The 13,804-nt window shown below is 41.0% G+C and overlaps 2 protein-coding genes across 2 annotated transcripts; both read right to left on the minus strand.

The window, feature by feature from the left end:
• Positions 1-251: 251 nt before the first annotated feature.
• On the minus strand, positions 252-6,450 carry LOC306960957 (sarcalumenin-like). The gene is made up of 7 exons (XM_079553548.1): positions 6,319-6,450; positions 4,889-4,966; positions 3,824-3,919; positions 3,360-3,476; positions 2,177-2,410; positions 1,123-1,472; positions 252-1,038 (listed from the first exon to the last, which is right to left on the minus strand). Exons 2-7 carry the CDS (start codon positions 4,956-4,958, stop codon positions 538-540), a joined length of 1,368 nt encoding a protein of 455 aa, XP_079409674.1. The 5' UTR covers positions 4,959-4,966; positions 6,319-6,450; the 3' UTR covers positions 252-537.
• LOC306961065 (uncharacterized protein) lies at positions 6,311-13,187 on the minus strand (the record flags this gene model as incomplete). Its single annotated transcript, XM_079553676.1, has 3 exons — positions 6,311-6,694; positions 7,983-9,160; positions 13,127-13,187. 3 exons carry the CDS (start codon positions 13,185-13,187, stop codon positions 6,311-6,313), a joined length of 1,623 nt encoding a protein of 540 aa, XP_079409802.1.
• Between the last annotated feature and the right edge of the window lie 617 nt (positions 13,188-13,804).

Here is a 13,804-nt window from a genome sequence, read left to right on the forward strand (position 1 = left end):
AAAAATACAGCATGTTCTGAAATTACCCAGAGGAAAAACATTATTATGTAATTACCATGTTCAAAACTGGAACAACTTTGCAGAGGTGTTGTTTTACAATTCGGATATGAACAATACTCATCAATACATGTACACAATACATATATTGCTACAACCATAAAACACAAAAAATACTTCCATTTATGACCAAACACTGCATATAACCAGCAATAACAGACAGTCTCATTAAAACATACAGAACACAACGGGAGTGAAGGTACTCTATAAACAAACTGAAGAAAAACTGTTAAATAAGAAAGCCATTGTCTCATACAAAACATACAGAAATTCTTTAAACTTTTGTTATAGCAAAGTTCCTGTACATTTGTTGAGTGTAATGTATGACTGGTGTGACATGTTGATTTATGTTATGCAACAATGCAAAAGTAAAGGTACCAACATCTTTCATTTGCACATTTTCAACATACATTTAGAGTAAGTTATTGGTTCGAGCACACAATTCTATCATCCCAGAGGATCGTTTCTGTCCTGGCTCCGTCACTGCTTCCTCCAACGGTTTTTGGGCTTTTCTTCACAGCTCGGACCCTCACACGTCCCAGGGAAGGGCGGAGGTGGTGTTGGGGAAGGTTTTGGAGGTGGTGGTGTGTCAGGGGTGGTGTTGATGCTGCTGAGCAGAGCAGGGAGGTCCTGGGAGATGGCCCTCTCCAGTTTGTCCAGCAGACACCCACTGCTCCAGCTGCAGTGGTATGACAGCTGCTTGAAGTTGGCCACTGGGTTTACACCAAAGAAGTCCTGGTAGGCCTCCTTGTCAGGTAGGTCAAACTTACTGATGTTGGTCTTGGCCAGAATAGACTTGAAAATGTAATATTTGTCTGGATCACTGACAATATCATGGAAAACCTCATATGGGTCACTGAACCATCCCAGTTTGTCATTGTAGGTCTGGAGGTAGCGGTCCACCAGCAGAGCGTGGATCCGTACTCTGATGCCATGCTGACGAATGAAGGCGATTTTGTTCTCCAGTTGGTTTTCAATTACCTGCATGGATGCAAAAAAAAAAAACATCAGGATAGTCAACAAAAATGACTAGTATGTTTGTAAACCTGTCTCCACACACTGCACCTGATTGAGGTCGTCCAGCAGTGAGATCTCTTCCTTCATGAACAGTTCTCGGCTGGTGTCCCCGGTATAGTCCAGAGGCCAGAAGGAGCTTACGTACACGCGTGGAGGCTCGGTCACATTAACCAGAGGCGCCATACTCCAAAACAGGGCCCCATAGACCCTCATCAGGTCCTGGGTGGACACGGTGTCGGCCTTGTTCAGAATCAGGCGCAGCTGGGACTCTCTGCCTTTCATCTGCCGGAAGAGCATCTCCAGCTCTCCACCCACATCCAGCTTTGTGGGGTCAAACACTAGAAAGATCAAATCAGCTCGGTCTATGAACCACTGGCACACTTCATTGTACGGGTAGCCTTTAGAAATGAGAGAAAGTAGAAAGTTAAAACAGTTCAGCGTATTCACTTGAATTCATTTAAAACAATAAGAATCACCTGAAAACGTCTGAAAACATGCAGCCAATTACAGGAGTTGCATATTGGAGAGGTTGTGCGTAAAGCTTGTAAAACTTACAAAAATGGAATCTTCCTCACACTGTAAATCTTGCTAAAAGAGAGATTTATTTATTTACAAGTGCACTATAATGTTTCAGCGTTGTAAATGCACTTGTGAATAAATCCCACTTTTTTCAGAATTTTCAATTTCAAATTAAAATAGAGGCATAAGTCAAAAACACCTCCTGCCTAAGTCATCTCTATTGGGATTCAAAGAGTTCTTTCAATATTCCCTAAAACCAGGCGGATCAATCCAAGGAGGACTGGTGCAGTCTGTCGTTTTGTCCTTGGGCAACACACTGCACCCTCCTCGCCTAAATATGAATGTAGTGTTTGCGAGGGAGCAATTGGCGATGAATGAAAAGACCATTGGTGCAGATCGGCAGCCACGTTTTTCATGATAAGCCACAAAACCAGCTCTTCCTGACACAATCCTCTCCATTTATTTAAGGCTTGAGACATGCATAGAGGGGACACTGCAGCTCCTTCACACTGTTTTTATTACATGCTTATATATTAACAGGATTACAACTGGATTGGGGTTGTAAGTCCACTGTTGACGTTACCTCTCTCTTGCTGTTTTCGGTTTTCAATGATTCCAGGTGTGTCCACCAGAGTGACCCTTTCAAGGAGTTTGTGGGGCATTTCGATTCCCACCAGTCGCTCCAAAAATCCCTGCCCAAACTTCTCCAGCGGTGAGAACGAGCGGGAGCTGTCTGCTGCCATCACTATCCCCTCAACGGTGCGAAACTTCTCTCCGTGCATGATGACCGTATACTCTGAAGTGGTAGGCTCAGCTCCTGCAACGTTGACACAATCAAAACAGTGTCCTCTTTGGAAACATTTTTTTTTGTCAACGACAAAAAAATGTTTTAGGCTGGCTTTATCTCAACAAATATCATGCAATTTGACTCAATTTAAAATACTTAAGTCAACCAGTAAGTGTTTAAAAAAAAAAATGAATTTCAGCCCCCGACTGGTGCATTATGTCATTGTGTCCTTAGGCAAGACACTTCACTCACCTATATGAATGTGGTGTGTGAGTGATAGGTGTGGTCTGAGGGGCCAGTGGTGCATATTGGCAGTCTCACGTCCATCAGTCTACCCCAGGGCAGCTACAACAGTAGCTCTCAACCACCGAGTGTGGAGTGAATGAATAACAACTACAGTGTAGCGCTTTGAGCTTAAGTGCAATATAATGTACGCCATTATAAATAGTAATATTCAATATCAGCAAAGGTGCAAAGAACAATCATACAAATGAATAGGACGAAATGATATTCAAATTGGTTTAGTTTTTCTTAATTGATACAATAATATCACCACATTTAGTTTTAGTCCTCATTACTTTTTACTTAGTTTGCAAAAATAAGGAAAACTTTAACAAAATATATCAGTCAACAAAATAATGATGCAACAATAGCACAGAATGTTCATAAACCGTGTGTGTATTTCTGTATGGAGTTGGCATGTTTCTCTCCCAGTGTCTGAATAGGTTTCCTCCGAGTGCTCCGGTTCACACCCGTCACTTCAAAACACGCACAATAAGTGAATCCCCCAGCCAGGCGATTCGGAACATTAGCCAGGCCAACTGCTCCTTCTCGATTGCCCCAGTGGCATCGACGGTTGGGTCAAGTGCAGTGAGAACAAATTTAATTGAACAATTGTAGTATGACAAATAAAGCACCTTAACCCCAACTAAAATGTGGATAATTGTATGTAAGCTGTATTGAGCTGTATTCCGTTCACCTGTGTAAAGCTCTTGTGAGGTGCCGTGAAGACCGAGTAGATAGTTGATCATGGAAGACTTTCCGACGCTCCAGGGTCCCAGGAACAGAATCATGGGTTTCGAGGTAATTTCACCTTCTGCAGTGATTAAACATCAATTAGGTAAAGACTGAGCAGCATAACTCCTTTCTGTTTCTTTGCCTGAATAATAGTTCCAAGTGCTATGGAACAAATTTGTGTCTCAGCGCTCGTTCTGAATATAACTATGGCTGGCGTATTTTGTGTTTACTTGCATTGTACATTTTAATTTAAGTCCAATATATCAAACCAGCTGGAAAATCTTGAATTAAAAGCAGTCACCACAAATGATATAGCTTCTTCACAAGGTCGGTGTACACATGAAAGTGATAACGAGTCACAAATAGTTTATCCAGTATGTGCGATTCACTGGACAAATAATTAATATACTTAATACGTAATTTTACCTGTAACTTCGTATTGCCTCAGCTCATTGTACTTGTATACGTCTTCCATTGGTTTGATGGCTGTGTGGTAGATGTCCAGCAACTTCTTCAGAGCAGCTAAAGAAAAAGAAAAGACTGAACATTTGGGTATGCAGACAGAAAAAAAAAAAACGTTTTTGGCCATTACTGATAACAATATACTTTGGCATGAATCTCTCCCATTTAGTTTGAGGAATTAAACCAAGCTATTAAGAAGTTGGCGATGCTGCAATGTTTAGCCTGTACAGAAACAAACCACTCACTTTAGGAGAACAGAGAGGCTTTCATACAATGGAAGAACGCTGTTGTACATTTGTCCTGATTAATCACCTGTCTAAAGACTTGCACACACAGCCTCGGGATCCCCACATCAGGAAGCAATTTTGCGAATACTTCCACTCACAGTGTACAACGAGAGCTTCCCCTCATTTTGATGCATGTGATATGTTCCAATAAATACTAAAAGGGAAAGGAACTTATAAAAGTGAATATTAAAAAAAAAGATAAAATACTCAGTTTTGGATTGGAGGCCTAGTTTGGGCAAGCAGTAGTTCTAAATAAAACGTTTAACACTTTTGTAAAGATACAAGCAATGGTTTTACGGCAAAACACTTTTTGTAAGTTGCATAAAAAGTTGGCGCACACCCTGAAGTGGGATTTGCCTTGTATTAATTTAGTAGTAGTTTGACACAGGCCATTTTGTTACATGTTAGGATAGCACTTTACTTCATGCCACAGTAATACCACTATTATTAAGTGTAATAATGTAGCAATTATACGCACATCTCTCATTAAGTATAATTAATCATAACCCAGCAAGGCTATTATTTTCTCTGTAACAATATGGAAACAGGGCTGCAATGGGACAGTGTTCTGTCAAAGTGAATAATAATGCTGTGCTCATGTTTGCACACATAAGTAAATTGTACCCATCTTTAAAGTGCTAAAATTTACAAATAAATAATTAAAAAAAAGAAAAGGAAACAGGGCTGCAAGTTAAGCCTCAGTGAAGTGCAACCATTTGAGTAAATATCTGTTTACAATTACCTGTGAACTCAGATGATAGTTCAGCTGACCTCAGGCGCAGCGTCTCCTCGATGTGGGAGCGGTCTCTCATGGCTGGACCTTGGAAAAAGTACACATCACAGTAACAAACATTGTAGTAGACACACTAAAATAAGGCATTGGCCCAGGTTCTACAATGATAAGTGGCTTAAGCTGCGTTTTTTTTTTTTTTTTTTCAGATGCTCACAAAACTGGCCTGTTTATTTTATTGATACTTTGCAGCTGTAGTGTGTCTTAAAAATGTACAGATAATGAATTATCCCATTCAGAAAATGAAGGATTCAGATTCTACGTCCACATTTTTGCTTCTCTTTCCCCCCAATGTTTTTGAAAAAGCAATGAATATGTTGCTTTTTACCACCGCACACAAACCAACTCATACTGAGGTAAAAACTCTTTACTTCAGCAGGATGGTGTTGTTAAAATGAAAGTTAGTAAAGACATCTGCCCTTGCCCCTCCCCCAGTAAATGGTACAAGTTGCTGTGAATAGCTTGACCATTTGGTCCAACTGTTATATCATGCTGTTGCCCATCTATCAGTCTATCCCGTTCCTCTGCTATTTCAGTCCATTTATTTTTGTACCACACTGTGTTGCTAATTCCTGTTTAACTGCACACATACGGTCACTACAGAATGCACTATAGGCCTCTTTGTGAGGATCTCAGGTTTTAGATTTTAAAGTCTAATGTTTATTACAAATGTAACTTTTAATTCAAATTTTGAAACCACAAATAAACTCAAATAGGTTAGAAAGGTCTGAATTATTGTTATTGGTAAAGATTATTGCTCAAAGGTAATTAGTAGGAAAGCCAAAATAAATAGAATGCATTTTGTCTAATTCATCCAGATAGATTATAGAAGCTGCTTTCGCCAGATCTGGATATTAATCCCAAACCACATTTTTATTTTCATTGTATGGCGTTACATTTAAGTTGGAAAAAAATATACAACACAGTTACAAACATTGTGCTATATCAAAATAAGGCATTGGCCCAGATGATCTGCAATGATCTGCAATGTCTTTTTAGTTTAATTGTATGGTGTTATATTGAATGTTTGATTTTATTTACTTAAATATTATTTATATGGCAAAATAAGATAGATACTGTACATGCCACATTATTACTGCACATATAGGATGAATGGAGCTATGACGCAGGATCAGAGCGACACTTGAGAAACTCTTGGCCTTTGTCTTTTATAGCCCGTGTCAACACCAAGACAGCACATAATGGCATGCTTCCTTAATTACAGAAGCAGCGAGGGCATGGGGCAGATCCACCGCAACAGGAGAAGGGTAACACATAAGCCGTCAGCGTAAGGGAGAAGACTCCAGTTACCACTGTCATGCATTTTGACTATTAATACCCCAGCAGATAAAGATTAGCTGTTGAAAAAGTTCATTATTTACCTTTGGCTTTGGGCGGTGCTGGCTTCTCCTCTCTCACCTCCTCGACAATAGCTTCAACTATGGTTTCCTCCTTTTGGGATTCTGGGGCGACCTCAACGACAGGCTCCGGATCTTGTTCTGGACTGTCTGGGCCTTGCTCTGGTCTGATATTCTCTTCAGTCTCAACAGGTGTCTCCTCAACAGTTAGCTCAGACTCCAAGATGGTTACCTCCTCTGCAGCTCCTTCTTCAGCATCAACAACCTTGTCCTCTTCCTTTTCAGGCTCAAGTTCTTCATCTGCATCCTCTTGTGCTACAATTTCAGTGTCGACCTGTTCTTCCTCCATCTCTTCGGGAAGGGCCTCTTCTGTGGTTGCAGCTGCGATATCATTTGTTACCTTAAAGAGGTGATAAGACAGTGTAAATAAGTATGAAGCTGTTTAACATTGTACATTAACATTGTATGTATCTAGTGACTATGTTTTGTCATTAAAACAAAATTAATGCAGATATAATGCTCTTATTATTCATCTACATAGCTCTAAAAAACATCTAAGCATATTCATAATGCATTAACCAGTATGCGGAGGTCAAGAATCCATAAAGAGAAAGCAGCTGTTGAACTTGTCACAAACTTTGACACTTTGTACATCATAGAAGCAACAATCATGCACTTGTAGCCGATTCATGGGACTTGTAGTACACAAATTATAGTCGACAACAGTGGTCAACAGTTTTCAGGCCGAGGTCCCTTTAGCTTGATCTACAGGGTTTGACAATTTTATCAAAACTTCCTTTTGTGATCCTGCAGTGTAAGACATGTAAATCTAATTTAATAATGAATAGGCCTAGGGGTGATTTTAAAACATTATCAACAAACCCTAATGAGCTGGATCCTTCTTCACTCATTTCGACACCAAACAGTCCATTCCTTGCCCTCCCTCTGCTTTCACTTGCATTCATAAACTGTATCTCTCACTGAAACAGCCCTCTGATCCCCATCCCTCTCTCTACCTTGTACACATACATTATAGATTTATAAATAAGTGAACACAATATAGATTTCGCTTTATATTCTGTTTGCAACATGGATTTGAGAGTAATGTTATTTAGATTTTCTGTATGTAATACATGTGGTGAAATTAAGTAAGTAAGTAAGTGCTTTGTTTGTCATTGTACAACTGTACAACAAAATAGTGTTCAGGTATTAGTCCTGAGCCGCTGTGACTGAGCCGCACAGCCACTGTGGGTCAACCTGACCAGCATGTTTTTTGAGGTCGGGGAAACCGTAGCACCCGGAGGTAACCTGGCTGGCTGCCTTCAGTCCCATCTGATTCTCTGAAACGGTGCACCGCCTCCAGGGTTTGACCCTGATTCAGAGCGTGGTGTCCTGCACTGGTCAGCTAAACCACCTCCTCCTTCCTCTTCCTCCTGCACATCTCACTCCACTCCACAACAGTCATTCACCATCTTTGTCTCTTCCTTGTTTCCTGTAGCACTTCTTGTGACGCCTCCACTGTGCTGCAGGTGTGGGGGGCTCTTGTTGCCTCTTCGGTGTTTCAGAAGAGGCACCAAGAGCCTCAATAAAATATGTACAAATAAAAATATTGTTTTTTGACCAACCCTGCTGTACCACCATTCCAGACCTCTGACATATAATATGCAATTCAAATAGTTTTCACTTACATCTGCTGTCTCTTCCAGGTCTTCTACCGCCTCCACCTCCTCGTCAGAAGCTGCCTCCTCTGCAACAGTGGTCTCAGCGATCTCTGCTTCCTCTGTTGCCTCTTCTTGTGTCTGAGTTTCCTCTGTTCCCTCTTCCTCATCAGTGACCTCCTCAGTCTCACTTTCCCCTGACTCATCTTCGTCGCTCGCTACCTCCTCAGCGGCAGCATCCACTTCATGCTCATCTATTTCCTCATTTTCCTCATTGTCAGAATCCACCTCTGCCTCGTCTTGTTCTTCTTCAGGTGTCACTTCAGAAGATAAATCTACGGGTTCCTCCTCTATGTCTTCTTTGAAAACTACCTCTTCTTCATCTATTTGTTGTGGTTCTTCTTCTGCCGCCAGCTCCTCGGTAGAATCTATGGTTCCTTCTTCTGCTTCTTCATTCAATATGACTTCTTCTTCTTCTGTTTCTTCATTAAATATGACTTCTTCTTCTTCATTAAATATGACTTCTTCTTCTGCTTCTTCTTCTGCTTCTTCATTGGATGCCACCTCTTCTTTTTCCTCTCCGTTGACTTCCTCTGCTTCCATTGCGGTCTCTTCTTCTTCTGTCACCTCCTCAGTGCTATCAACAGTTTCTTCTTCTGCCTCTTCATCAAATGCTGTTTCTTCTTCACTGGTTGCCTCCTCAATTAAAGATTCTACATCTGTCTCAACCACTTCATTTGTAACTTCCTCCACATCAGGATCCTCTTCATCTTGGTCTACTTCAGCGTCTGCCTCTTGAGGTTGTTCAGTTGTTACCTCTTCTTCTTCTTCGTCTTCTTCACCACCATCAGACAAAGCGACATCCTCCTGGTCTTCCTCTGTTGCGTCCTCTTCCTGCTGCAGTTCTTCTCCTTCATCCTCATTATTGGACGCTATGTCATCTTCACGCGGAGCATCCTGATCCTCATTTTGAAGGGTCTCCTCCTCGGTACCTTGTTCTGTAACCTCTTGGGACTCAGAGGTGACGGGTGGCTTGCAGGGCGGACACAGCGGTCTCTCTGGGGCGGGGGTGTCATTGGATGAGCTCTGCGTTGTATGTTCATCAGCTGCGTCGCATCCACAAGAGAAAATGTCTGTATTGTCAGGCTGGTGGAGCTGCAGAGGAACTAGAGGCTCGTCATCGTGGGCAGAGGGTTCAGCGTATAGTTCTGGGGATAAAATGAAAAAAAAAAAAAAATGTGAATAACTTAAAAGCAGTAAAGTCATGGTAGCAGTGATTCGGTCCATCGTAGTATTAGTTTACTATAGGTACAGGTTATGGTTAAGCTTTACTTCATTGCTCCCAAAGAGAAATGTGCCCTCTGCATTTGGCCTATCCATCAATGTCACTTGGGAAACCTGTTGGAAGCAATGGACAACCGCAGCACAACGCCGCTCAGGGGCCTTTCTCAAGATCTTAAGCCAGGCCTACCCATCAGGACGACCAAGCAGGAGAACTTAGCCTACTGTGCATGCTTTGGGTTGAAGGGGGAGCAGCCACCTCCAGACATGGAGACAGTGATGGAAAGTAACAAAGTAAAAAGTACAAATTATAGGTACTTTTGCTTTACTTAAGTATATTTTATGATGAATACTTTTTACTTTTACTTCACCACATTTTAGAGCCTGTATCTGTACTTCCTACTCCACTACTTTTTTAAATTGGGTTAAAAGTAAAAGTATTATAATTTTAAAGTGACCTCTCTATGATGAACTGGTTTAGTCCCCGTTTAGACTTTAGTGGTTTTGCCATCTCCATGATGTGGAGCCAGGCTGATGGTCAGAATCACCTGGCTGGAGGATTCACCTATTGCACATGTTTTTAGTGGTAGCGGTACGAGTACCCGGAGGAAACCTATGCAGACATAGGGAGAACATGCAAACTCCACACAGAAAGGCCCTGTCCTGGTGGGAATTTAACCCGGGACCTTCAATTTTATCTTCTTTTATACTTTTACTTAAAGGGACTAGATGCAAGTTGGTCTCACTACTGCCACCTCAGGTTCTATTTTAAGCCTGTGCATGAGCTCAATATAGAACTTCAGACTTAACAGAATTAACACCTTTCTGACTGACAGTGCAGGATTTTAGAGGCAGTTGTGGTGAATTGGTCTGAGCTCGTTCTACACATTAGAACATTGCTGGAACAAGTAGGGGGAGGAAAATACTTAATTTTAACATTGAAGTACATTTTTGGTCCTGTATCTGCACTTTTACTTAAGTGAGAATATTGAGTACTTCTTCCACCACTGGAGAGAGCATGCAGAAATGTCCACATAGAAAGGACACTCTAAGTCCCTGTGCAGAATTCAGCAGCAACATCTTTAGGCTTAAAACTGAAAGTTACAGCAGAATTCCCAAATATGCAGACTGCTTCTGGATCCACTGCACATCTAGATTCTTTATTTAATTCAGAGAGCATTTACTCGTGTTTGTGTCATGTCCCATTAACTTATTATAGTTATTAGTTATTATGGTGTAGCTCTACTTTGACTTGGATTAGGCTGTAATCCTGTTACAAGCCTGGTTCACATTTGGTAGATAAGCTAAATCTTTTCTCAGGCGGCACTTCCAGTGACAAGTTTGAGAGTTACTGATTTATACAATCATTTACAACTTTTTTTTTTTTTTTACTGATAATTTGACCTCTTAACCCCCACCAGAACCCCCCACCATATTCTCCAGTCAAAAAAGTAACAGTAACAACACGGCAACAGCACAAGGAAAAAGATCCGTTTAGATGAGTTTTGTTGGTCGTCCCTTTCAAATGAGGCGTTACTCTGGTCTATAGTAACCTTTTCGATTTGGGTGAAGCTGAACTGAACAAAATGCACTTGGTTAAGGCTTTTTTTTAAATTTAGGCAGCAGTACCTATATACACTGAGAGAAATTTGAGTAAATGTAATTAAAGGCGGTAACTGGTAATACCATCGCTGTAAAGAAAAATAGCAGGCGATAAACCCAACTTTATTACAAAGCTGCAAACTAAGAATGCGTTAATTGCAAATGATGCTGTTGGTATTTTGCATCTGAAATGAATAAAACAAATTATACTTTTACTCATACTTATTTGCGATAAAGCCTTCACTTTCCCAGCACTCACAAATGTTCTATTCAAAATGATAATAAATGCATTAGTCACATGTCCCTGAAACCTCTGCAAACCTAAAGGCTGGCGAGTGGTAACTAGGAGCCTTTGACATTTAGAGATGCAGAGATAAATGAGAGCCAAATGAACGAAACAGGAATTAGAACATGATAACATAAGGAGGGGCTTTACTGATCCGTTCATGAGGGGCAGGATGTGTCCCAAACATACATCGCAGTATTCTATCTGTGGGATGCTGAATGCCTGACAAGTATTCTGTTATAGCCATCAATGATTTCAATGTTGATGGGAAAACTATGAACGACTCGTAAAGGGGTGCGAACCAACGTGAACACACTGCATAAATGCCCCGCAGGGTCAATGAGATTACATAAGACTAATGCCCCTTTCTTGTCGATGGGCCACCCCCTGGGACTTTGCTGTGGCTGCAGGGTGTAGAGAGTGGGACAGAGAGTGGGACAGAGAGGGACAGGTGCTTAGTGCAGAGTGCTACCTCAAAGAGACAGAAATAGTCCCACAATGAGTCAGAGGGCGAAAAGAAGGAGGGATAATTCCACTTCTATTTTCAGGAAGTGTGACTCTCCCTCTTCTCTGAGATTGTCATGACTGCCGTGTGCAAACTATACACAAGTACTGTTGCTCACGTCTGGTGCAACAGCATGCAGCATGAGACCGCACCAGTCTTTTAATCAGGGTTTGGGTTGTCACAAAAATACCCATATTACTGACAATCTGGGAACAGGAATAAATAAGCGTCTTTGCTTTAAAAGTAGGGTAGTTTTTTTCAATTGGGGACTGTCGTCAGGAGTTGCAACAGTAAACCCCTCATTTGATTAGGCTGATTGAGTGTATTTCTATAAAACATTAATGCATTTTTTCAACAATTTGTAGAAGGTGGACTAGCATCTGGAGAGCATGTCATCAAATCCATACACGGACCTATTGTTATACGATTTCTTACCACTAGATGGTGGCTGTACTCAAGTCTAGATTAGAGCATCATGAGCAAACTTGTAAATAATATTGGAACTCACAGGAGGGCTGAGTTCAGATTTTGGCAGATTATTGATGGTTCTTGACAAGTTAGATAATTCATTAGCCGACAAGCACCTCAACATGCTAATAGTTCAATCTGCTTCTGTTCTGTAAATAAAACACCAACGTGGTAAACATTTACCTAAGCTGCATTGGAAAAGCTACTGCATGCTGCTGTTTCAGCTCTATGATTCACGTATCAAACTTTTTAAATAGTCCTTGATTATCTGCTTATGTAACGGCAACAGTTCAGCTGCTGTGCTCCTGTCCTGCTCTGCATGTCCTCTGCAGCGCTGCCCGGTGTCCCGTTATAGATGGGACATCCCTTGTACATGGAGCCGGCAATCTGGGGCCACACTTTAGTGAGACTTCCTCAAACAGAGGATGAAATGTTGCTCGGATGTTAAATGCTACACAGACAGAATGCTCTGAAACTTAGAGAAGAACTAACTGGTGAGAAGCCCTTGATGAAAACGATTGTCAAGCACAAGGGCACACAAGGTTAAGCTTCCTTCTGGTATCCAAAGTTTATCAAATGTGAAATTACCATGGACAGTAAGATTATTATCATCTTACAAATACATATTTACTGTATTCACAGCTGAAGGAGAAAACAAAGAATAGTTGTTGGAGGGGGTATGTTTCTACCAGTGACTGGGGGGGATGTGCAGAGCTCTGTAGCAGAAAGTTGCTTTGACACCTCAGCATTGACACTTCAACACAGAGCCAAGCAAAAGCCTTACTTTATATATCAAAAGCTACCAAGTAATTGAGGTTTTTGGTTAAAGTAGTTGCTGTTGTAAGGTCCTTCGTAGCAATAATTGAATGGAACCATTGACTAAAGAGTTTACATTTATTTTAAATATCTTTCAAATTGGTACTTAGTTAAAAAACAATGAATGTATGGAATCAAGACAAATGTATCAAATCATGCAATTCAACAGTGAAAAGCAGTGAAAAGCCCATTGTACACTGAGTTTATGAATCCTACCTGTTGCAGAAAAGACCAGTAGACACAGCAGTAGACAGCACGGTGACACCGCAGACTTCATTTTGGCTGCCAGGGGCCTTTCCCTGCTCTGCCTGCTCTATATATACTGGAGTGTGCAGGCAGGGGTCATATGAGCAGGGGCGGGACGCAAGAACCCCCACATGTGCCACTGTCAGCTGCCCAGACCTAATTTGTTAAAAGAGAAAAGATTATTAAACATGTTAGTATCGCTGCTGTAAACTCACCTCCGTTTATTGGCTTGGATACAGGTATTTAACAGCAAGTGCACTTTACGCACAGATTGACACCGTATGATATGCACGCAAATAAGCAAGCAGATTGAAACAAGATCTAATAAAAAAGTACAAATTTTATTTTCTTTCTTTTTTTTTTATTTTACAAAAGTGAGTTTACCCAATTTTTAATAAACAAAAATATACAGTTTCTTATCATCCTGGACAAAACAGACAAAATGCTTGTCACCAAAACACAAATTGGACAGACAATGAAGACACACAAAAGGTGTTAAACTGTGTCGCAGCCAAGAGCTTACAAAAATACACACTTCACTTTTGACAGTTGATTCAGGCAGTACAGAACGGCAAGTGCTTCATATCTAAGTTCATTTATGACAGCAGTGCTGCAAACATGTCAAGAATGAAAAAGAAATACTTTAAG

This window comes from Gobius niger, assembly GCF_951799975.1.
Source record: "Gobius niger genome assembly, chromosome: 3".
Lineage (NCBI taxonomy): Eukaryota > Metazoa > Chordata > Actinopteri > Gobiiformes > Gobiidae > Gobius > Gobius niger.

Excerpts from the sequence above, each read along its gene's own strand:
- LOC306960957 (XM_079553548.1), bottom strand. The coding sequence starts at position 4,958 with ATGAGAGACCGCTCCCACATCGAGGAGACGCTGCGCCTGAGGTCAGCT. Across the intron at positions 3,477-3,823 it reads GAGGCAATACGAAGTTACAG|AAGGTGAAATTACCTCGAAA; the intron begins GTAAAATTACGT and ends TAATCACTGCAG. Across the intron at positions 1,039-1,122 it reads TGCTGGACGACCTCAATCAG|GTAATTGAAAACCAACTGGA; the intron begins GTGCAGTGTGTG and ends GCATCCATGCAG.